Here is a 26215-nt window from a genome sequence, read left to right as displayed (position 1 = left end):
AGTAAAACCGATACCGCCTAATGTAGTTTTGAAAGCGGCTTTCCAGCTTCTATAATTTTCAGGATGGTCGTCGAAGTTTACTAGGCCTGACTTGGCGAGCTCATGTCGAAGTAAGTACTTTACTACCTCTGTTGCCTCTGACTTTACATAGGAGGTTGCTGGTTGATTGTTGTGGATAGCATTGTTTATGGTATCGTTGCAAAGAGACGTGGGAAGATATGGTGCAGCAAGGGCATTCAGCTGAATTGTTGGGTGAAGGTCTGGAACAGTACTGTTAGCAGGAGGCTGGCGACTTGCTTGCGGATTAGTGTGCCGTTTTGTGACATATGCGGGATCAGCATGACAGTCGGGAGCTGCACTGGGGTGGGTTTGCATGTAGGAAGTGGCTGGAACAGCTTTTACCTGATGATGTGGTGAAGTCCTTGCGTTGCCGTGAAACGTGGAGGTAATTGAGTGTTCACTGCTGTGGTTTAGAACATAGTTCTTAGTGCGTTCAAAAGGATCTTCTACATCTGCCTTGACGCTGACCCTTTCGCTAGCATCTTCATCTGCACCGATAGCTTGTTCCAAAACCTTTAGTTTTGCTGCAGCTGCCTCGTAGTTGCTCTGTTCCTTTAAAGCTTCAATTGCTGCCCTTTGACGTGTCGTTTGAGCTTCTATTGCTGCCTTTTGATGCGCTGCCTCGGCTTCCATTACTGCCTTTTGATGCGCTGCCTCGGTTTCCATTTCTGCTCTCTTTTTTGCATATGCGGCCCGTACCTTGATAGCCTCTGCTTCGGCGCGGGCATTCATTAGCTGTTCACTAAGCGTTGAGTGCCTTGAACTTCGGGATCTAGAGGAACCTTTAGAACGTCTAGTGGATACAGATTTGTGAGATACAGTGTCCCGTGGCAGCATTAATTTTGCTTCTGCCTTTGCTTTAGTTCGCTGGATAAAGCTTTCTCTTTCCTCATTAAGAAGCTGGGCATTGTTAAGTTGCTCTAAGGACTCCTCAGTGTTGATGCTTTGCAGAATAGTTTTATATTTGTTGCTTGTAGTCTGGTACAGTTCGTATGAGGCAGAGAGATGCTTTATGGCGCCCTCTAGTTGCAGTACCTCATGGCTGGGACATGAAATCACATCAATGTGGGTGAGGATTTTATCCCAAATCTGCTTCAAACTGGTTGCTAGTTCAGTTCTCATGGATTCATAGTTCTCTTTAACCTTCCAAGTGGGTTTCACAGAGCGTTTGGTCAATGCAGTGGACTCTGGGTCCTCATCCTGGCTTTCTCTGTGTGGTGCATGCTGTGGTGTTTCATCACACACTGAGCCCTTTCCACTCATGATGGCCTGCAGTACACAGGCTTGACTGTAGCAGTGAAGAGTGTCTGTATACTGTGAGGAGCTGTAACAAGCTGTGCTGGGGTTGTATGCAGAATTCTCATGCAATACACACAGTTACACTTCACTATGATCTGTTCTGTGACGCAGTTATCTCTGTGCAGGCTGCTGGATACGTTCTTTTACTATTCTGAATCGGCTACAAAGGCTATGAATGTATTTTTCAGTAGCACATGGAGCTCATTGCCCTGAAGAGATTATCCATCCCAAATCACCTTTCCAGATAGCTTACTCAGTCACAACTCACATGAAAGAAGATCTGGCGATGTTTATTCGTCGTATGATCCGTAGAATGCAAGTTACAACAGGTAAAAGAACGATTCTTACATGCAGGTAGAAGAAACATACAGGTCACATGAAGTACAGCATTGAAATGACTGATACAGAAAAGAGGGGGAGGAGACTGAGCAGCATGCAAACTAAGGAATGCCACAAGAGTCAAACTAGATAGGGATTAAAGAGACAGTACATAATAAAAATAATATCATGTAACATGACACCATGGTTAAAGGGTTGGGGGCTGTAAAAGTGCAGTTTAGCTGTGAATTTTTACTGCTCCAAAAACACAAGTGTACAGTAGCATCTCACAGTGCCTTGTGATCTTTAGGCCTCATGCACACATTTTTTACTGTTTCCAAGCACCCCTTCCTGTTATCCTATGTGTCTATGTGGCAAAAAAAAACATGGCCATTGCATCCAGGAACAGCAGTTCTTTGACCAAAAAAATGCTTGACGCATGCAAATACTCCTAAACTCATGTTAACATTAGGCACGTTTACTGCTTAAGTGATAATTCATTTCAGTGACCAGAAAAACGTATTATGTTGGCCAATCAAATGAACGCCCAAGTGCTTGATGGCTGTAAGTGAGCATAAACGCTTGTAAAAGTTTTAGGCACTTTTACAAGTGTCAGGCATTTTTTCTGGCAAAAGGCTGCTGCCAAGAGGAGGATCGTTTTTAAAGCATCCTGTGTGCATGAGGCCTTATACCATTAGGATAATCATTGGCACAGGAGGTGCTCTATGGCTCTGTCAAAGTGTGTCACATGCTGTTGGGTGCTGATTTTGCTATGGCTGTACAATGGTACAATTTGTAACACACAGTACAGCCATAAAGTAACAAAGTCAGCACACAACATGTGACACACTTTGACAGAGCCATAGAGCACCCCCTGTGCCAATGATTATCCTATGCTGAGAATCATAAGGCAATGTGAGGATGTGGATGATTCTATTATAATGGGTGTTGTAACACCTCAATTCACTCACCCAGTGCTGCCCAGTGCCTGCCACACTACATGCCACCGGCGCCAGGATTAGCATTACCTCCCTGTAAGCCATGTCACATCGGTCTCTGAGACAGCAGCACGGGTCTGTACAGATCACTCCGCCGAGCATCAGTAAAGTAGAGCAGTGGCCTGGCAAACACTAGAGAATGTGACTAGATACAGGGTTGTATACCTCCGCCCGAAAATGAAAAAATAGTCCCTACTCAGCTTTCACCTCATGAGCTCCTGATAGGGACCAGGGAAAATATATTCATGCACCCACTAAGGAAGTAGGAGGAGGGGTGTAATTCAGTGAGCCCTATTTTTCTTCTTTTTTTTTTTTTTAAGAAGAAATGCACTATAAAGCACTGGAAGCTGCACCTGCTTTCCTCATTAGCCGCGACAAGTCCCGGCAGGCCAAATTAGCCGGGACTAAGTCCTATTTCACGGGACTGTCCCTTTAAAAACGGGACAGTTGGCAAGTATGGGCACTATGTGCATAGCGTGGCACTGTGATGGGCACTGTGCGCATTGTGTGGCACTGATGGGCACTGTGTGCATAGTGGGGCACTGTGACTGTGTGCATGGTGTGGCACTGTGATTGGCACCGTAATGGGCACTGTATGCCATGGTGTGGCACTGTGATGGGCAGGGCATGGTATGGTACACGCCCAGCTGCTGTGAACGGTGGAGAGTGCTGGGGAAGAAATATGAAAGAAATAAGGTACAAAGGAACATTTTTGAACGTTTGGAAGGATACAAATGGATTTCTATTGCTCATTACATGTCACTAATGAGTTTAAAGCAGAGTTCTACCTAAAAAAAAAATTAAAGTGGTACTAAAGCTTTGCTTTTTTTTAAAATAACAAACATGTCATACTTACCTCCACTGTGCAGTTCATTTTGCACAGAGTGCCCCCGATCTCTCTTGGGGTCCCACGGCGGCTCTTGCGGCTCCTCCCCACAAGAGCTAACCCCCTCTTGGAAGCTCTTTCCCAAGGGGGTTAGCTTGCCCCCCGTGGCCACGTCATTGGATTTGATTGACAGCAGCGGCTATCAATCTATCCAATGTAGAGCCGAGAAGACCTGGGGAAAGCAACGCGGGATCGCGCCCAAGGAGCCGAACGGCGATGCGCAGGCGCAGTATAGCGCCGACTCGCCGTTCGGCTCCTTTCGCCAATCGTGACGCGGCTTACGCGACGGGGGGAGCTCGTTTTTTTGTCAAAACGTCAATCACCGCCATGTTAGGAACGCCCACTCCCGCGGGACTCGCAACCCGGAGGACACGGGTGAATAGCTGTACCCAGGTATGTACAGCAGCAAAAAAAAAATTATAGGCATAATCGTATTGTAATGTGGGGGGGCAGTGTAATAGGGGAAAGTCGTTTTTAGGGTGAACCACCGCTTTAATGATGACAAGGAAGACAGTAAAATAGATCACCTGCAGTAAGCAACAATAGACCCCACCCCAGCAACAGTAGACCCCCCAGCAACAATAGACCCCCCCCCCCAGCAACAATGTGCCCCAGCAACAATGTGCCCCCGCAACAAAATACCACCCCAGCAACAAAAGACCCCCAGTATTACATACATTCATTGCTGGAGGTGCCAGACTTGCGTTCCCCCCCCCATGTTCCCCCTGAAAAAAGCCCAGATTCTACATATGTCTACATGCATTTACTTATTTGCTAATTAGACTCATTGGCATTCAATGAATAATTAATTCATCCCATATGTTTAAGAAAAGTCTGTGTGTGTGTTTGTATATATATATATACATATATATATATATATATATATATATATATATATATATATATATATATATATATATATATATATACATATATATATATGTATGTATGTATGTATGTGTGTGTGTGTGTGTGTGTGTGTGTATATATATATATATATATATATATATATATATATATATATATATACAGTATATATATATATATATATATACACACACACACTTGCAAAGATTACCATTGTTACATGTGTCTTGCTCTGAGGAAGGGCGTTATCTATATACCCCAAAACAATCATGCATTTGATATTGAATGGAACATGAATTGATGATTTTTTCTACAATAAATCTCTTAAGTGCAGCAATCCAATTTGTTTGTTTTTCTATACATGATTGCTCAGCACTGCAACATTGGATCGAGTGCACTTCACCCTCTATGCTTGTTTTATATATATGTATTTTACTGTACGCATTTTGATATTTTTTAACTCATGAGTCATGACCCATTTAGTATTAGATTGGTGCAGTTCCTTAAATTCACATTCAGCATTATATCAGAATGTCCTACTTAATTGTACCTTTTTACAGGAGATACTCGTGTGACTGAACAGATTGGTATTACAGCGGTACAAACACTTTTTCTTCGGGAACACAACCGCATTGCCACTGATCTTCATAGAATAAACCCTCATTGGGGTGGGGAGAAGCTGTATCAAGAGACCCGCGTTATCATAGGAAGCATTCTTCAGGTGTGTATTTTCAATGGACCGCAATTATCAAACCATGTGATAATTGAACTGAGCATTTTGTCACCACAGCCACCTTCAGTTTAAAGCACTTAAATATATTCAGGCGCATGAAAACACAAGGTGTGTAAAGTCATCCAGTTTGTTTTCTCTAGAAAATAGCCACAGTTTGAGTAGAAAAGTCTGTCCCCTGCCAACAAGCACTAAAAACCCTTGCTTTCTGTTTGAAAGCAATGGACTACAGGACTACAAACACGGCCTATGCTTGACTATTTTGCGCCCTAGACAGGACTAACAACCCCGCAACGCCCGCCTGCCCAGGCCCAGTGGGGTGGGGGGTGGGGGTTACACTGGTCTTGCCTAGGGAACGGATGACTACAATAGGGAACAGGCTCAGAGCAGACTCACCAGGCAGGATTGTTTTGCCTACATCTGGAGACCCGATGGTGCCCGCCTACCCAGCAGTCCTCATGGCCGCCTCGTCTGGCTCCCCAGCATCCCCTCCCCAGCTGTGCCCGCCTCGTCCAGCTCCCCAGTGTCCCCTCCCCACTGCCCTCCTCCCCAGCTAAAGATTTGTGCTGAGGGTTGGGTGGGAGGATACGAATTTGCAGCATTACTGTAAGAGGTATATGGGGGTGTGTATTTGTGATCAGAGGAGGGATTTGGGGGGTGGTTAAGATCATTTGTGTAAGAAGGGTTTTGGGGGAATTTATGTCAAAAGGAGGGATATGGGGGGGATTTGTGCTGAGAGGGGAAGATCTGTGCAGGGAGGGGGAGATGGGGATGATTTGTGCTGAGAGGGGGGATTTGAGGGGGGTAAAAAAAATTATAAGATGGATGGGTTTGGGAGGATTTATACTGGGAGGAGAGATATGGGGGGCATTTTGTTCTGAGAAGGGGGATTTGTGCTGAAAGGGTGTATATGAGGGTGATGATTTGTGCTGAGAAGGGGGAGTTTGTGCTGGAAGGGGGGAAACGAGGGTAACGATTTGTGCTGAGAGGGCAGATTTATGCTGAAAGGGGGAAATATGGGTGATGATTTGTGCTGAAAGGGGGTATATGAGGGTAATGAATTGTGCTGAAAGGGGGTATATTAGGGCAATGAATTGCGCTGAGAGGTGGGATTTGTGCTGAAAGGGGGTATATGGTGGTGCTGACTTGTGTTGAGAGGGAGGATTTGTGCTGGGAGGGGGAAATGGAGGGGAAGTATTGTGCTGAGAGGGAGTATTTGTACTGGAAGGGGGCATATGAGGGTGAGGATTTTTCTTCGAGGGGGAATATTGGGGGGGGGATTTGTGCTGAGAGGAGGGATTGGGGAAGGATAAAGAGGAATTGTGCTGGGAGGGGGTATATGGGGGTGAGGGTAACTCTGCACATAGTTCTTTTAACTATGTGAAGGAGGAGGGGTGACACCATGTTTTACCGCACCAGGTGACACCAACCCTAGTGACGCCACTGCTAAGCAGTCCCAATCTTTTCCATGCAGTCCAATTTGATGCAGTGTTTGGTGTATGGTCTGAGCACGGACAGGCTGACCCCCCCCCCCCCCCCTACCCCTTCAACCTCTGCCCAATTTGGACATTTTTACTTAGGGATGTACTCTCTTTTGTTGCCAGCAGTTTAGACATTAATGGCTGCGTGTTGAGTTATTTTGAGAGGACAGCAAATTTACACAAAGCTTATACAAGATGTACACTCACTACTTTACATTGTAGCAAAGTGTAATTTCCTCAGTGTTGTCACATGAAAAGATATATTAAAATATTTACAAAAATGTGAGGGGTGTACTCACTTGTAGGAGATACTGTAAGTCTACATAAAGTTGCCTGTACATGAATGAATGGAGTACCTTGCTCTGTCAAGATTTTCTTAGGGAACCCCATCCTTGAAATCATGTTGAATAACTCACTAGCAATTGCTTTGGAGGAGATTTTCCTCAAAGGGACAGCTTCTGGATAGTCAAGTACCACTAGGATGTATTTGTGTCATGTCCCCGAGCCAATTTCACCAAGGCACCCAAATTAATCACAATCTGCTCAAATGGTACCTCAATAATTTCCAGAGGCACCAAGAGCTTTCTAAAATAAGATACTGTGGCAGATAACTGACAAGTGGCATATGAACTACAATATTGTTTTACTGTTGCGTTTACTCCAGGCCAGTAGAACCTGTATCTCTGTTTGTTTGGCCCTTAGGTGACCTCCAAACTGTGTCAGGTCAAGTACCATGTGTCTAAAGGCTTTGGGGACCAGTATCTGGTCATCCACCTCATCCCAGACTTTGGTGGCCTGGTATAGAAAATCACCATTGATCATAAAGTTGGGAAAACTTTTTTGGCCTCAGGCACTTATGATAACCATTACTCCTTGTAACCTCTTTCCAGGCATTTTTAATGTGGGGTCCCACCTTTGGGCTGCATCAGATGCACCCTATGACACTTTCAATTCAGGGTTTGCAGGATTAGGGAAACTTCCCCCTCATCCTCCTCAGACATAACATGAAGTGGGGAGGTATCTTCTACGTTCTCCCCAACCATGACATGCATATGTGGAGTTTCCGCCTTACCCTAGGGGTTTCCTTGGTCTGAAGACCATCCACCACAGGTGTCACATTACCGGCATTTTTGAGAGTCACAATGTCCAGCTCTTCAGAAGGAGCAGAACGCTCACATAATTCCCATAATTCCAAAAAGCATGGATAGTTTTCACGGGTTAATACGGATAAACTCACCAAGGTCGAGATGCTGAGGGCGGCTCCCTTCGCGACCTAGTGCGGTCGGCCCCCTGGAGTGGGAACAGGGGGAAGGACGCACCAAGAGGCACCGGTACCGGCAGGAAGGTGAAGGCTGGATGCGTGGAGCAGGAACTGATCAGGAAGCAGCTCGCTGAGGACATCTGGGAATCACACAGAGACAGTCCTGGAAGTCCGGGTACTGGAAACAGGAAACAGGCAGAAGATTAGTCCGAGAAGCAAGCCGTGGTCAGGGGTTTGGAGAGAGCAGAAAGTCCGAGGTTCAGAGCCAAAGGTCAAGGGCAGGAGATAGCAGCAATCCGGGATACGTTAGCCAAGGGTCAGGTGATCAGGAACAAAGGTAGCAGATTTCAGCAGAAGATACACTCAGGTGCTGTGACAAACCAGCAACCCGACAGGAGGAAGAGGGCGGTTTAAATAACCCGCTCAGGCCTCTGATTGGCCGAGAGGGGAGCGAGCCCGTGCACGCGCCCATACGCGCGGCCACACAGCGCATGCGCGCGCCTGATGCAGACAGGCGCAATAGCGCGGCTCTACGGGACTGGGCAGGATTGGTGCCCCGATAGTAGTCTTGCCCAGGGCCGCCATCAGGGGGGTACAGACATTACACCTCTAAGGGGCCCAATGGTCCCCAGGGGCCCGGTCGCCCCCCCCCCCCCCCCGTGTTTTTTATTTTTAATTTACATTTTTTTTTTCGTTTTGACCCCCCACCTTTATTTATTTTTTCACATGACTTTAGCAACTCGTGGCAGGAGAGCGAAGAGAATACTTGACTCGACTTTGTTTTGTTCGCCAGCACCAACCCCCCCCCCCCGTCCCGCTTATCATCTCGCAGCAGGAGAGAGAAGACATGACACTTTTGTTACCACAACCCCCCCCCCCCCTGCTTATCTTGCGGCAGGAGAGAGGAGGCCCCCCCCCCGGTTCTCTGCTCCAAGGGGGCCCTGCCTAAAGCTGTGTAACGAGCCCCAAAACTTGTGATGCCTGCCCTGGTCCTGCCCTACTATGATTAGGAATGGATCCCGATGTTCGAGTCAAACGTAACATCGGGTGTTTGTTTGCTCGCGAACTAACCGAACATATGGGGCGTTCACGACAAATTCGAGATCGCAGTGCATTGACGGCTACTGATTGGCAAAAGCATGCACCTGACTTGCATGCTTTGGCTAATCACAGCACAATCTGTTGTGAAAGTCCCGATTGGCCAAAGGCAGGGTGCCTTTAGCCAATCATGGCTTAGGGGGCTAAGTCCACGCCCCACAATATATAAGGTAAACAGAATGTGTGGCCACCCGAGTAAGTCATATAGTGTTGGCAACATCCCTGGTATAGACACAGAAACAACAAGTACCCCCCCGGTACTAGTCGGACTTTAGAGGCAAAAGATGAAGAAACAGAAAGTAAATGTATTCACATTTTATTACAAAGGTATAAATATAAAACAGGTGTATACATCACCAATAGAAACATAGGTATATGAACATATACAGAATGACTGTTTTCAAGTCTTTGAAGTGGTCCTATAAGCCTGACACATTTCGAGACAAGATACCTCCCTTCATCAGCGTAATTGATATATAAGGATCACAGCCATTTTTTTCCTTGGTTTTTATCTATATTGCCAGGAGTCGGCAATACGTTACAGTCGCAAGCAATTTTAAATGACATTTTTTTCTTCTTTCCTTTTGCCTAATTAAAGAGTCACCTCTGCTGGAAGCAAGGATCCCCCTGCCATCAGCACAGTGCTGAGTCCTTTCACTGCTAAAGGCAGAGAGCTACACGGAGAGATGACGGGCTGCATTTGGGTTTAGTTTATCCCGTGACAGTAGCTCATTGACAGCTCTGGATCACAGCCAGAGAGAGCTGCTCAGCTCAGCAAAACCCGCGCTGACAGTTCTCCCCTGCTGCCCGCAGAGACGGGAGAGGAGAGAGAGAGCTGCTTCTGCTCCTCCTCCTCCTGCAGTGTTCTGCCTAAGAGAAGGGCATGTGTGGGTGGGAAGTTTAAAGACCAGAAGCCAAAAAGGAAAGATGACGCCTAATCCATCCATACAGTCCCTCCTGCCTCCCAGTGAGTACTCTTCCTTCCCTCCTTCCCTCTTTCTTCCTTTCTTTCTTCCTTCCTCTATCCCTCTTTCTTTCTCCCTCCATCATTCTTTATTTCTCTTTCTTTCTTTTTATCCCTCCATCCCCCCTTTTCTCTCTTTCTTTCTTTCTTTCTTTTTTATCCCTCCATCCCCCTTTCTCTCTCTCTTACTTTCTTTCTTTTTATCCCTCCATCCCCCTTTCTTTCTTTCTTTTTATCCCTCCATCCCCCTTTCTTTCTTTCTTTCTTTCTCGTTCTTTCTTTCTTTCTTTCTTTCTCGTTCTTTCTTTGTTTCTTTCCCTCTTTCTTTCTTTCTTTCCTTCCCTCTTTCTTTCTTTCTTTCTTTCTTTCTTTCTTTCTTTCTCTCTCTCTCTTTCTTTCTTTCTTTCTTTCTTTCTCTTTCTTTCTTTCTTTCCCTCTTTCCCTCCTTTCTTTCTTTTTATCCCTCCATCCCCCTTTCTTTCTTTCTTTCTTTCTTTCTTTCTTTCTCGTTCTTTCTTTCTTTCTTTCTTTCTTTCTTTCTTTCTTTCTTTCTTTCTTTCTTTCTTTCTTTCTCGTTCTTTCTTTCTTTCTCGTTCTTTCTTTCTTTCTCGTTCTTTCTTTCTTTCCCTCCTTCCCTCTTTCTTTCTTTCTTTCCCTTCTTTCTTTCTTTCTTTCTTTCTTTCTATTTTTTCTCCCTCCATCCCTCTCTTTTTTCTTTTTTTTCTTCTTTTTTTATTTCCCACTACCTGCCAGCCAGCCTATTTGCTTAAATTATACTATGCCTAGTCACCACCAGTCAACAGTATTCCCTATGCCCATTAGACACTGCTATTCTTTTCGGAAATTCGGAAATTTTTCAAATTTCCCATTTTCTAATTTTATATTTTCTAATTTTATATTTTCTAGTTTTGGAGTTTAGAATTTTCGAAAATCTGGAAGAAAAAAATAAGAAAATCAGTAAAATTCGAAATAATAACTAACTAATAAAAGCTATTAAATTACATGTATTGGCATTTCCTTTCAAATGTGGCTGTTAGTGAATGTAACGAATACAAATTTATATGAAGTTACAAATTATCCGAAAAGCGAATGGAACATCTAAACCAATGGAATGGAACAAATTAACAATAAATAATAATAATAATAATAACATTTTTTATTATTATTATTATTGTTATTTGTTATTATTAGATCGTTACGTTCCATTTGTTACTTTGGAAAATTTGTAACTTCGGATGAATTTGCATTCGTTATGTTCACTAACGGCCAAATTTGAAAGGAAATTCCGACTTCCCCAACTTAGTTGGGATATGCAGTAAACTTTGGTGGGGGTGGGTCAGCCTTGTGACCATTGACCTCTGGGAACCTGCATTCTGAGTCCTAGCCTTATTCTTCAAGGGGAAACCCTAACCCTCTAACCCTAACATCCTAACCCTAAGAATTTCCTAATTTCGATTTAGCAAATTTCTAAATTTGGAATTTCCGAATTTTGCAATTTCGAATTTTCGAATCTCGAATTTTTGAAATTTCCAATTTCGTAAATTCAAAATTTCGGAAATCTGAAAGTCTGAAAATTTGGAAATTTAAAAATTCGTAAGTTTCGGAATTAACTAATTTGTGAAAATTCGTTAAAAAATGTATTCGGAACTAAACGAATTACACATGTTTAATGTCCATCCCTGACCATCCCACTCCAGTTCTCCTCTACCCATCCCCCATCTCCTACCCACTCCCTCCTTTTCCAACCTCCTCCTTCTCCCCTACCCCATGATTCCCAGCCCAATCCCCCACTCGGAGTATCTTACTATTGCTGCTGTTTGTGTGGGCAGGATGTGTACTTCGTCAATCCCTGCTGACCCTCCTCCTCTATTCGTTCCATTTGATTGGATCAGTCCCCTGTACTGTGTCCACTTACCTACCCCCTGTGCTGTACCCAGGGCCGGTGCAAGGATTTTTGTCTTCACAGGCGAAGGGGCATTTTGGCTACAGGCAGCTGACAGGTGAGTCAAGCTAAAACTTTCACTCTGCACACAGTAGGAGAGAGGGTACAGTGTTATGGAATTAAAGACCGGTATTTTAACCAATCAAACACCTGAGCTATTATTTACACTTTAGTGTTTACATGTTTTAAAGCAGTAAACTGCTGTGTGTTGTTTTTTTTTTTTCCAACTTGCAAGGTAAAGCCACGATGTGCTAGTATGCATTGCATACATACTAGCACATTATGTGAAGTTTACCTTAGATCGAAGTTAATTTTTCCGGGTTTGTGTCCGTTCTTTCAGAGTGCATTTGCTGGTGACGTCACGGGCTGCATCTACAGTAAATATCTCCCAAGCGGCACACGTTTATGAGATATTTACAGTACCTATAGGTATATCTTATTATAGCCTTACCTATAGGTACAAATTATCCCCACTTTAAAAATCATTTTAGGCCTGAAGATTACTTAAAAACCCCAAAATATATATTTTTTTCTGAAAGCAGACACCCTAGAGAATAAGATATTGTCAGTTCCATCTTTTTAATGTTACATGATATTAGTGTAATGGTTTATGAAACACTGGCTTTCAGTAATTACACACACTAAAGTTAAAGGAGTTGTAAACCCTCAAAACAAACCTTTATGCCACGTACACACGACCGTTTTTCGGGTTCTAACAAATTACATTTTTAATGGTCTAGAAAAAACGAAGTTTTTTTCAACTCGATCATTAAAATGGCCTTGCCTACAAACGATTTTTAAAAAAAAATGCTCTAGCAAAGAGCGGTGACGTACAACACGTACGACGGCACTATAAAGGGGAAGTTCCATTCAGATGGCTGATTTTGCTGATTTCGTGTTAGTAAAAGACGATTCGCGCTTTTCTGTCTGTTACAGCGTGATGAATGTGCTTACTCCATTACGAACGCTAGTTTTACCAGAACAAGCGCTCACGTCTCATAACTTGCTTCTGAGCATGCGCGTTTTTTTCACATCATTAAAGCCCACACATGACCATTTTTTACGATGTAAAAAACGACAACGTTAAAAACGTCGTAAAAAATTAGAGCATGTTCGAAATTTTTAATGGCCATTTTTTACATCATGAAAAATGCTCTGGGGCCCACATACGATAGTTTTTAATGACATAAAAAAAAAACGGTCGTGTGTACGCTACAATCACTTTAATTTTTGGGTACTGTAGTCTGCTCTCTTCTGACGTCACCAATTTCAGTCCAGGCACCACATCATCCTGACTCTGGCAGTCTGGATCCGCTAGGTGCCTGGACTGATGGCAGACTCAGCGAGCCGCTAAGATGGCCCGCTCCCCGCCACTCCACAGCTCAGTGCTCCAGTGAGTGTGGAGGAGCAGAGAGGAGAGCTGCTGATTGACAGGCGGCAGCTCTCTGCTCGGGGAGCAGTGAGAACTGAGCCATCGTCGATGTTCAGTCGCTCGGTTCTCGGTTCTCTAGCTCATTATGAAATACTTACCTTAGATCAAGAGCAGCGGCTGAAGTTCACTGCATTCACAGAGCCGGGGCTGTTCTGGGTAAATGCCTGACCTGCTCTAGGCTCGGTAGAAGTCCTTGTGAGCAAGGCTGGCGCCGCCATAAGCACATCTTAACCACTTAAGCCCCGGACCATATTGCTGGTCAATGACCGGGCCACTTTTTGCGATTTGGCACTGCGGCACTGACAATTGCGCGGTCGTGCTTTTTGCTATAATAAATATCCCACAAAAAGATATATTTTTCCTCAGTTTAGGCCGATGTATTCTTCTACATATTTTTCTTAAAAAAAAATCGCAATAAGCGTTTTTTGATTGGTTTGCGCAAAAGTTATAGCGTTTACAAAATAGGGGATAGTTTTATGGTATTTTTATAACTTTTTTTTTTTTACTAGTAATCAGCAATTTTTATCGGTACTGCGACATTATGGCGGACGCTTCGGACACTTTTGACACATTTTTGGGACCATGTGGCATTTTTATAGCGATCAGTGCTATAAAAATGCATTGATTACTATAAAAATGCCACTGGCAGGGAAGGGGTTAACACTAGGGGGCGAGGAAGGGGTTAATTATGTTCCCTGGGTGGGTTCTAACTGAAGGGGGGAGTGGACTGACTTGGGGAAATGACTGATCGCTGTTCATACATTGTATGAACAGACGATGGGTAATTTCTCCCCCTGACAGGACCAGGAGCTGTGTGTTTACACACACAGCTCCCAGTTCTCGCTCTGTAACGAGCGATCGCAGGTGCCCGGCGGTGATGTCGACCGCCGGGCATGCGCGTCGCGTCAGCGGCGAGCGGGGGGCGCGCGCCCCTATTAGCTGTACGGCGAGATGATGTATACCTATGTGATCTCGCCCAGCAGAGCCGACCTATGTCTTTCTGTCTGACTGTCCATTTGATTAAGTATAGTATGTGACTTATTTTAGCTATATATATATTTTCTCATTAACAGAAAATTACATACACGGATTGGCTTCCCAAATTGCTGGGCAGTGAGATGGCTCGTGTTCTACCTCCATATACCGGTTATAATGATACAGAGGACCCAAGAGTGTCAAATACATTCGCTAATGCTTTCCGCATGGGGCACACTATGGTGTATAAATCAGTGTCCCCTCTAGGAGTTGGATATCGGCCCCATAAAACGGATCCTGACATCCCCGTTCGTCAGACTTTCTTTGCCATGTGGAGGCTACAACGCATTGGTAATCCAGCCCACTATGATAATATTGTCAGTTTAATAAGTTATCTGTCCTATGCACTGGCATTTCTCAATTTATGAGAAAGGACCCTTCAGGGTCTGCTTGAAGGATAAGTTCACCTCTTGCAACACGTTACTATGGAGCAGTCTCCTGCACCCCTCTGATCCTCCCTGTGACAGTGGGTGGAAGATCCTCTCCCTACATCTGCTGTCACAAATCAAAAACAGCGCATGCTGTGTGGGGCTCCACCCAATCTGCTTCATCATTCATTCACAGAGTTTTGTGAATGAATGAACTACAAGTCTGATCTGTCATTGTGGCAGACTGCTTGTAGTTCTGAATGAAGCACAGTGATGAGTGCTCATGATTTTTCCTGCACTTCAATAACTGTTTGCCTATTTGGAGGTACAAGCAGACAGCTGCACTTAAAGGATCACTAAAGGATTTTTTTTTATCTAAATAGCTTCCTTTACCTTACTGCAGTACTGGTTTCATGTCCTGATTGTTCGTTTTTGCTTTGAAGTTGCTGTAATTCTGCTCTGATCTCCACACTTCCTACTTGCCTGGCTCCTTATAACCACAGTACTGGGAGCTTTTCACGGTGGTCTAAGCTGTCATTACTGTGTGTCTAAAACTTAACAGAACCAATCAGATTCATTTTAAAAACAAAACACTGCCCTGGATTTGTTTGTTTTTGTTCTGTGTGTCTCCCTAGTTCACAGGAACATGAAACCAGTTTAAAAGTGAAACTAACCTGCAGGCACATTATATGATTGCTTTTTATCTATTTGTAATCATTTTTAAAAGGAATCAGTTAACTTTTATGTCTCTATACCCTGTAAACAGTCATTTCAGCAAAAAAAATGTTTTCCTTTAGCGACCCTTTAAGGAAATTTAACAAAAGGTGAACTTGGCCTTTTTAAGGTATACTTTAATGGGTAACTCTAATTTAGTGGGGGGGGGGGAAATAGCAAATAAAGAAAAAATATCTATACAATTGCAACACAAGTCATATTGTAATTGAATTTTATTAAAAATTACCTTTCCTTTTCAATCTGCAGCCGCTGTCATTTTATATAAATACAATGCAATATGGCTACATGGAGTTGTTCTGTACATAGAGGGCCAGATTCACATAGAATTACGCCGGCGTATCAGCAGATACTCCGACGTAAGTCAGAATCTAAGGCCGTCGTATGTTTAAGTGTATTCTCAAACTGAGATACACTTAAACATGCCTAAGATACGACGGCCAGCGCTAGGTGGCGCTTCCATTGCGGTCGGCGTAGAATATGCAAATGAGTCGTTACGCCGATTCACGAACGTACGCTTGCCCGTCGTAGTGAATTTACGTCGTTTCCGTAAGAGATACGCGGCGTAAAGATAAACATGCCCCCTAGGTGGCGTATCCAATGTTAAGTATAGCCGTCTTTCCCGCGTCAAAATTTCAAAATTTTACGTCGTTTGCGTAAGTCGTCCGTGAATGGCGCTGGACGCTATTTACGTTAACGTCGAAACCAATGACGTACTTGCGACGTAATTTCGCGCAATGCACGGCGGGAAATTTCGCGACGGAGCATGTGCAGTATGATCGGCGCGGGAACGCGCCTAATTTAAATGATCCACGCCCCCTACCTGGATCATTTGAATTAGGCGGGCTTGCGCCGGGGAATTTACGCTACGCCGCCGCAACTTTACAGGCAAGTGCTTTGTGAATCAAGCACTTGCCCGTAAAACTTGCGGCGGTGTAACGTAAATGCGATACGTTACGCCGCCACAAATCTACGAGAATCTGGCCCAGAGTGTATACTGACAGTGATAACCCCCCAGAAACATAATATCATGCTTATGTGATTGGCTCACCAATTTTCCCAGAAGTCTGCACTAAGATTTAGATTTCAGGCATCCCCTGCAACAAAAATATGATTTTTGGTGAGATATTTCCAATAGGAACACGTCTAAAGGGTTGCAGACCCAGCAGCTTACCTCTTTAGTGCTCTGTAGCTGCACACCTGACAGTTTATTATGAAACCACTCCCATTAGACCCAGGCACAGACAAACACACATGGATTTCTTCAGAATAACAAAAGGTAGGAATCTGAAACAAAGGTTGTTATAATCCTTGCAGTGTACATAGATCATTCAGGGGGGAATGCTTGTTTCTCAACAAAAGTGGAGTTACGCTTTAATGTATGTCTACAGGTGCCTGACATTGTACCCGCGATCCACTGATCACAGGTGAAATGCTTTGCAGGCTGCAGTGTAAAAAAATTATGAATGCACATTTTTTACCTGCAAAATCATGTTGTTTTATTCTGACTAACCCAAATCTAACGAAAAAACACTCTTTCACTGTGCTGGAGTGCCTTCTCTTGAGATTGGAGATACTCGGCAAGATCAGCTATGAGGAACCCATGGGTAAGCTAAGCATACACCGATCAGCCATGACATTATAACCACTGACACGTGAACAACAACAACTATGTGAAGGAAGAATGGATATATTAGGCAGGAAGTGAACATGTTGTGCCACGGGTAAGTGTAAGGATTTGAGCAGAGACGTAACTATAACCTTCAGGCCCCCCTGTGCAAGAAACCATTAAGGGCTCCCCTTACAACAGCCAGGGCCATTCCTTCCAAACCCAGGGCCCTTCCCACTGATCCCAGGGCCCTTTACTTCTATTGCAGGGCCCTTTATTATGGTCCCAAAGGGGGACCCTTTCACATGTTCTGCAGCGGGCACCCTTCCTGCTATCTTAGGGTCCTCCAACGGTGGCGAAAATACCAGGGCCCAGTTTTAAGTGTGACTGGCAGTTTTGCCACTGGTGTCAGTAGGTTTTCTTTGTTAATTATTTTTTTTATTATGTTTTACTATCTTAACTAATAATGGAAAAAAAAAAGTTTACATTTTTTGGGGGGGGGGGGGGGGGGCTTCGGTGAGATATCAGGGGTAACAGACCTCTGATGTTTCATGTTTGAGACAGAGAAAAGAGGATGGAGGACACGGGAGCCCTCAATCTCCATCTCTACAGCCTCAGCACCACAGAATTCATGGACAGGAATAGCTCTGTACAGAACTTCCCGTTCATTCACAAACTGAAGCATGGGAAAAAACAGTTTACTATGCTTCAGTTAAGAATGGACAGTGTCAGTGATCAGTACCGATCAGTGACTCTGTCCATTCAGACAAGGAAGCACTTCATCCAGACACGTAATGTGGAATAGACTCCCTGCAGAGGTGGTTCTGGCCAGCTCAGTAGATTGCTTTAAAGTGGAGGTTCACACAAAAAAAGAACCTCCGCTTTTTGGATCCCTCCCCCTTCCGGTGTCACATTTGGCACCTTTCAGGGGGAGGGGGTGCAGATACCTGTCTGACACAGGTATTTGCACCACTTCCAGGTTCTGACTCCCACGGGAGTCCAGCTTTGTCACGTCACCCCCCCCCCCCCTGCTGTCTTCTGGGAAACACTGTTCCCAGGAGAGAGCGGGGACCAGTGATTGCGTGCTGCAATCCTCGCACATGCACAGTAGGGAATCGGGAGCCGCAAGGCTTCACTTCCTGATTCCCTAACCGAGGATGGCAGCGGAAGCAGCCGAGGACCGAGCAATTGCTCAGCCTCGTCTGCTGACATCGTGGGCGCGCTGGACAGGTAAGTGTCCATTTTTTAAAAGTCAGCAGCTGCAGTATTTGTAGCTGCTGGCTTTTAAAAAAAAAAAAAACGGGTGGACCTCCGCTTTAAGAAAGGTCTGTATTCTTTCCTAAATGTACATAATATAACTGGGTACTAACATTTATAGGAAAAGTTGATCCGGGAATATCCGATTGCCTCTCGGGGGATCAGGAAGGATTTTTTTTCCCCGCTGTAGCAAATTGGATCATGCTCTGCTGGGGTTTTTTGCCTTCCTTTGGATAACCTGTGGGTATAGAATCTATATGGGATTGTATGATATTATTATTTAATTTTTTTATGGTTGAACTGGATGGACTTGTGTCTTTTTTCAACCTGACTAACTATGTAACTATCCACCACTGCTGTTGAATGGAGAGGGGAGGGTGGGGGAAGCTGGCAGATCTGTTGGGGGGACAAGAGGGGCCAGAGGGGTACACAGGGGCCTGGAGGTAACCTGGATAGGAGGGGAACCGATCCCCTCCATTTTCCTCCTGTAGCTGCTGAATGACTGTGGGAGGGAGAAAAGGTTGCAGGAGGAAAATGGAGGGGATCAATTCTTTTATATGCCACCTCCGCCACCCCTCCTATCCAGTTGTACAGGAGAGACACATGGGGCCGGGTTGCAATTGCGACCCCTGTTGTTATGCCCCTGGATTTGAGTGACTTTGACAAAGGTAAAGACAAGATGACTGAGATAGAGCAACTCCTTAAATTGTAGCTCTTGTATGATGCTCCCAGTCTGCAGTGGTCAGGACCCACCAATGGTGGTCCAAGCAAGAAAAACTGGTGAACTGGCGATAAGGTCATGGCGTAGCCGATAGAAGAGCTACTGTAACTCAAATTGCTGAAAAAGTTGATGCTGGGTCCAATAGAAAAGTGCATCACAGTTTATTGTCTATGGGGCTGCATAGTCGCAGACTGGTCAGGGAGCTCATGCTGACTCCTCCCCACAACCAAAACCACCTATAAACAGCATGTGAGTATTAGAACATGACCATGGAGAGATGGAAAAAGGTGTCTTTGAAAAGTTGACTTGGCCTCCAAATTCTCCAGATCTCATTCCAATTGAGTATCTGTGGAATGTATTGGAAAATCAAGTCTGATCCATGGAGGCCCCACCTCACAACTTACAGGATTTAAAGGATCTGCTACTGACAGCTTGGTGCCAGATACAACCGCATACCTTCAAAAGTCTGGTGAAATCCATGCCTTGACAGGTCAGGGCTGTTTTGGCATGAAAGGGGGGACCTGCTCAATAATAGGTGAGTAGTCATATTATAGTGAGTGCTCATAATGTTATGGCTAATCCTTGTATTTACTAAGTTATTTTCTGTCATATTTGTACTTTTTTTTTAGTTTTTTTTTTTTACTTTTATTGATTTTTTTAAATAGACTTTGCTTGTTTTGTGCAAGGTCCACGTTAAAGTATACCTTAAAAGGCAAAGTTCACCTTTTGTTAAGTTTCCTTAAGACTGTCTGTCCGTAACTCCATATGGATAGACAGTTACTGAAGTGCAGGAAGAATCAATGAACTATGAGGATGCTCACCAGTGTCCTTGTAGTTCATTGAGAACTGCAAGCTGTCTGCGCAGTAGCAGATGGGCCTTTCAGTTCATTCATTCACAGAACTCTGTATATGAAGAGCAGAGCCCCACATAGCCATGCTTTTTTTAAAAGGTGACAGCAGGTGCGTGAGAGAATCACCCACCCATAGGGTGTGGAGGACTGCTGCAAAGTAACATGTTACACCCTTCATACGGGTGTAACATGTTACAAAAAGTATTCTTATCCTTGTAAACCCAAAAAAAATATTTTTTGATGTCACAATGTACAGTATAAGATTTCCTATCATCTGTGCCCAGTCTTGCCACACAGAGTTAATCCAGCTCTGAGCAATCCTCTTTTATTGTTCAGTTAAAATAAAATGGACTTCCAGCGAAAAACCTTAGTCCGTTCCGCCCCCTTGCTGTGAGTGACAGGTTATTTACATATCTCATGCACTAGCCTGGAGACGGGCATTATTTTTTAATGCCCGCCCCCACTCCTTTTCTGAAGTCATGTGGTTACTTTTCTGGATTTTGACTGGATGTTAGTGATCATAGCAGAATTTAGTGTAAGGAATACATAGGCAAAAATGCATGTTGACAAGTGGAGTGTAGAGGAGGGCAGGGAGTCTACTGACATCACGACTCCACCCACTGAGCTCCAGACAACAGACCCACCCACAGAATCTGCAGTTTTTCAGTTCTTATAACAGACAGAGGGGAGACATTTGACAGGTAAGAATACATGCAGGAGGCATCTATATCCTTATAGATCAGCACTATGGCAGTAGTTTAGAAAGGATGAGATTGGGTTAACATCCACTTTAAGGACTTTTTACCAATGCCCTTAAAGGGTCACTAAAGGATTTTTTTTTTTTTAGCTAAATAGCTTCCTTTACCAGTCCTGGTTTCATGTCCTCATTGTTCGTTTTTGCTCTGATCCTTCTCTGTTCTGAACACTTCCTGGTTGTCTGTTTTTCTGATGAAAAAAAGTCATGGGAGCTTTCTCTCTGTGGTCACTAATGAAGGAGGTGTGATTACTGTGTGTCTAAAACCGCTCAACACCAATCAGTTTCGTTTTCCAAACCATCACTGTCCTGTATTGGCTCTGTGCAGCAGAGAAGCAGGAAACATGCAAAAACGAAACTGAAACTGTAGGTACATTATATGATTGATTTTTATCTATTTTTAATAATTTTTAAAAGAAATCAGTTAACTATTATGGCCCGGATTCACAAAGCACTTACGCTGAAGTATCTCGAGATACGCCACGTAAGTGTAACTATGCGCCGTCGTATCTGTGCGCCGTACCCACAATCAGATACGCCTAAAAATAGGCTTCCTACGACCGACGTAACTTGCCTACGCCGTCGTATCGTGGCGCATATTTACGCTGGGCGCATTTGCTGCTCCCATAGATTTTGTATGCAATATGCAAATGAGGGAGATACGCCGATTCACGAACGTACTTGCGCCCGGCGCATAATATACGTGGTTTGCGTAAGTCGTACGTCCGGCGTAAAGTTATTCCCCATATAGGGAATAGGTATGGACCATGGAACACAAGCCGTCGTATCTTTTGTCGTTTACGTTGTACATGAATATGACTAGGCGTAGGTTGCGTTCACGTCGTAGGCAGTGATTCGACGTATCTTAGGCAGTTTTTTCGACGTGATTCTGAGCATGCGCACTGGGATGCGGCCACGGGACGGCGCATGCGCCGTTCATTTTAAGTACTTCTATGGCGCTTGGCCCATCATTTGCATGGGGTCACGCCTCATTAGCATGGCTCACGCCCACTTCCACCTACGTTGGCTTATGCCGAGGAAACCCAGCGTATCTTTAAGAGCGAGTGGGAGCAAGTGCTTTGTGAATCCAGTGCTTTCCTCTGTGCGCTGTGCCGACGTAGCGTAAAAGAGATACGCTACGGCGGCATAAATATGCACCAATGTCTGTGAATCCGGGCCTATGTCTCTATACCCTGTAAACAGTCATTTCATCAAAAAAAAAAATTCCTTTACAACTCCTTTAACTGCAGGTACTGTAAATGTTTTCCAAGTAATCCAACATATTTGAAAATGTCTGATATCTATTTATTATATTACTTATTATTTGTTAAAACTGTTGTAATACATTTACCTGAAGAAATATCCCATTGGTTGAAAAACAATTGGTAGAGAGCTATATGCGATTAAAAATATTAGAGAGGCATTTTGCAGAAAACTGATACAGAATATAATTCAGGCAAAACCACTTTAGGCACTCCCTTCTACTTCCATTTTTTTAAAACTACCAGTGTTTGCTTTTTGTAGGACTCGACCCCTTCGTTCGAGGTATGATAGCCAATGCTGGCAAACTGAACCAACAAGATAAGATGATGAATGATGAGTTGAGGGACCACCTGTTTGAAAAAGCGAGCCGTATTGCTCTCGATCTAGCAGCAATCAATATGCAAAGAGGGCGAGATCATGGCCTCCCAGGTAACAGGAAACCACAAATGAAGGTCACCTTTATGTTCTACAACAGTATAAATCAAAACACCTCTTTAAAGCGGGGGTTCTGCGAGAAATGTTTTTTTCTTTTAACATGTGCATCTACTGCTTTTAAGGTTGTTAAACGTGTACTCACTTGTCTGCATTTTCAATGCATCCGCAATGACATTCGGCCGTAAATTATGATTTATGAAATTTAGTGGAGGAAAGTTCCATCTTGCTTGTGGGCATTGTGAAGCCCACACGCAAAAACTTCCGGGAATTGGTGAATACCCTCATCACGTGACCTGCTTCATGGGTCTTGTGACGAGTAAAATCCCGCGATATTTCGTCGTTCTGTGTTATGAATCGTCTCCTGGGAAGCGTGACATTGTGTTTCCAGGAGACATTGCGAACTAGTCCCAGCAAACACTGGGGCGCTGAGACATGGAAGAGACACGCCCACTCCCGTGGCAGGGATACCAGGAAGTGCCTGCTATTGTCTCCAGATTCATGCTATTTCAATGCTATAAAAAATTATGGATAGCAAAATGTCTATGTACATACTGAGCTGGTCTGAATAAGCTGTAGTTTAGATTTAGATTTAGGGTGAACCTCCGCTTTAACAAAGGGACACATATTTATATGCATTTTTTTTCTATGGGATAAAAATGTAATACATATTCCTTCCCACAACACCACCACTCTCTAACAACTTGTGGGACAAACAAATATGATTTAAATCTAAAAGCATTTATGTAAAGCGCTATCCTCAGTGTTAACAAACATAAGTAATGTCCCTTCAAATCTACAATACACCACGTGCAATTTAGGTTTAAAATTTGAAAGTCACAAAAAATTTCCTTTATTTTCAAAATAAAAGAAAGTGATAAAAAGTCCACAAAAGTACTTGTGAAAAGAAAAGATCAAATTCTCTTGTGCCAGGATGTGAGCAAACCAATCCAACCACCACCACCAGAAAAGATAACCAAAGTCCTTACCCTGTAATATGACCCCTATATCACAAGGAGGTTGTTGTTCTACCACCATTCAATGCTCCAGACCTGCTCAGATGTCTTTCCCAGGATCTCATGGGCAACTCACAGGACTCCCATGGATGGTTTCCAGCCAGGCATACATCCAACACCAGAGGACGGTAGGACTGCAGGTATTCGGCCACTCAAACCGCTACACCTCTTACCGAATGGAACATATAATTAAAAAGGAAGCATACTGAACATAGTGTGTTATGCCGTGTACACACGGTCGGAATTTCCGATGAAAAAAGTCAGATGGGAGCTTATCATCGGATATTCCGACCGTGTGTAGGCCCCATCTGACTTTTTCCATCAGAATTTCTGACGGATTTAGATAGAGAGCAGGTTCTCTATTTTTCCGACTGAAAATCCGTTCGTCTTTATGGAATTCCAATGGGGAAAAAAAACATGCATGTGTGAAAACAATTCAACGCATTCTCAGAAGCATTGAACTTCTTTTTCTCGCCTTGTCGTAGTGTTGCGTTCTTAACGCTCGAAAGTTCAGAGAACTTGTGTGTGACCGTGTGTATGCAAGACAAGCTTGAGCGGAATTCCGTCGGAAAAAACATTCAACTTATTTCCGATGGAAATTCCGCTCGTGTGTACAGGGCATTACTGTTTAAAACCTGCGGTTTAATCTTAGCGTATACGCTTTCAAAAAAAAGTTTGTGCAAAATTATTAAACATTAACCAGTTCAATACAGGGCACTTTTACCCCCTTCCTTCCCAGGCCAATTTTCAGCTTTCAGAGCTGTCACACTTTGAATGACAATTGCGCGGTCATGCAACACAGTACCCATCATTTTTTTCCTCACACAAATAGAGATTTCTTTTGGTGGTATTTAATCACTACTGGGATTTTTTTTTTTTTTTTGCAAAATAAACAAAAAAGACCAAAAATTTGGAAGAAAAAAACATGTTATACAATTTTGCAAATACATGATCTTTCTTCATAAATTTAGGTCAAAATGTATCCAGCTACATTTCTTTGGTGAAAATAATCCAAATCAGTGTATATTATTTAGTCTGTAGGAAAGTCATAGGGGCAGATCCACAAACAATTGCATGGGCGCAGCGTATGTGAGATACGCTACGCCGCTGTAACTTACTTTTCCCAGCTTCGAATCCACAAAGAATTTGCGCCGTAAGTTACGGCGGCGTAGTGTATCTCTTGCGGCGTAATGGCGCGCAATTCAAATGCGGCGAGTAGGTGCGTGTTTCATTTAAATGAAGCGTGTCCCCGTGCCGAACGAACTGCGCATGCACCGTCCCTAAATTTCCCGCCGTGCATTGCGCTAAATGACATCGCAAGGACGTCATTGTTTTGACGTGGACGTAAATTACGTCCGGCCCGATACACAGACGACTAACACAAACAAAATAACATTTTCAAAATTATACGCGGGAACGACGGCCATACTTAACATTGAGTACGCCACCATATAGCAGCTTTAACTATACACCAGAAAATGCCGGCTAGAGACGATGTAAAATAATGCAACGGCCGCTCGTACGTTCGTGGATCGTCGGAAATAGCTAATTTGCATACTCAACGCGGATTACGACGGGAATGCCACCCAGCGGACGCCGAAAAATTGCATCTTAGATCCGAAGGCGTACGAAGACGTACGCCTGTCGGATCTAACCCAGATGCCGTCGTAGCTTGTTTTGAAGATTCAAAACAAAGATACGACGCGGGAAATTTGAAAGTACGCCGGTGTATCACTAGATACGCCGGCGTACTCTCCTTGTGGATCTGCCCATTGAGTCCACAAACTATGGTATATTCCTGAAAATCGATTAATCATGTACTGATGGGCTTATTCTTATTTCTTGAAGCACAAAAAAAAAGCCAAAACAGTACAAATACCCCCCAAATTACCCATTTTTGGAAAGTAGACAGTCCAAAGTATTTAGGAAGAAGAATGACAAGTTTTTTTGAAGTCATCATTTTTTGTGACAAGTTTTTGAAAGTGAAAAAAATAAAAAGTTCAAATATCAACTTTTTTTACATACTGTCACCAGTACAGTACATCGTTGCCATATAACTGGCGTGGCGGTGATCAGGGACTGGTGAGAGTATCTTAAAAAAAAAAAGAATCATTTTTTATTCAATTTTTTTAACACTGTACTACTTTAGGAAAGTTAAGGATTTTTTTTTTACACAATATGATTGCTTATACCAATGAATTTCATTGGTATAAGAAACCGTTTTTACTGAATGAAATTGATTAATTCTGTGTCTTTTGTTGTGATTAGCTGTGATTGGCCAAAGCTAATCACATGGTACAGATGGGCTATGATGGCCCTGTCTGTACCATGTGATCACTTTGACCAATCACATCCAGCAACACAATTTTATACAATTAATGGCATGAAAATAAGCCATCCATTGTTTACAGTTGTCATGTGATCTGCTGTGATTGGTCTCAGCGATCACATGACACTGGCAGTGGACTGGTAGAGTGATCAGTCAGCAGCACCTTCTGAGAGGACATCCTCTGACGTACATTTAAAAGGACAAAAGGCCCGCCCAGCCGTCAATCTACTATGGGCCAGGCGGGAAAGGGCTATCGGCATCAGGATCCAGCGCACATGCAAGAAGATATAATGTCAGACTCTGTGCCCCACCCCCTGGTTACTGATGCCAACAGTACCATTTTGTACATTTTTAATATGAAAAGGAATTTTTGGGGGCTTTATTTCAAACATAAATTACACATGGTGTATTGTAGATTTATTTAATGAGCATTATCTATGTTTTTATTATTATTAATATCTGTATGTGGGTATTTATGTTGGATTTTTTTGTTTACATTTTATTTAATTATG

The 26215-nt window shown here is 43.6% G+C and overlaps 1 protein-coding gene across 2 annotated transcripts in view; it reads left to right on the top strand.

Moving 5' to 3' along the window:
* The window catches only part of LOC120927666 (myeloperoxidase-like), a 104139-nt gene that overhangs the window by 53253 nt on the left and 24671 nt on the right, over positions 1–26215 (top strand). For both annotated transcript variants that reach the window (XM_040338488.1, XM_040338487.1), the window contains exons 9-11: positions 4989–5149; positions 14410–14662; positions 22188–22355. In XM_040338488.1, the coding sequence (XP_040194422.1) occupies positions 4989–5149; positions 14410–14662; positions 22188–22355 (582 nt within the window). The remainder of the gene's footprint in view (positions 1–4988; positions 5150–14409; positions 14663–22187; positions 22356–26215) is intronic.

Source organism: Rana temporaria, chromosome 2 (assembly GCF_905171775.1).
Source record: "Rana temporaria chromosome 2, aRanTem1.1, whole genome shotgun sequence".
Lineage (NCBI taxonomy): Eukaryota > Metazoa > Chordata > Amphibia > Anura > Ranidae > Rana > Rana temporaria.
The sequence above is the reverse complement of the archived record's forward strand: the minus strand, read 5'-3'. Positions and strand labels throughout refer to the sequence as shown.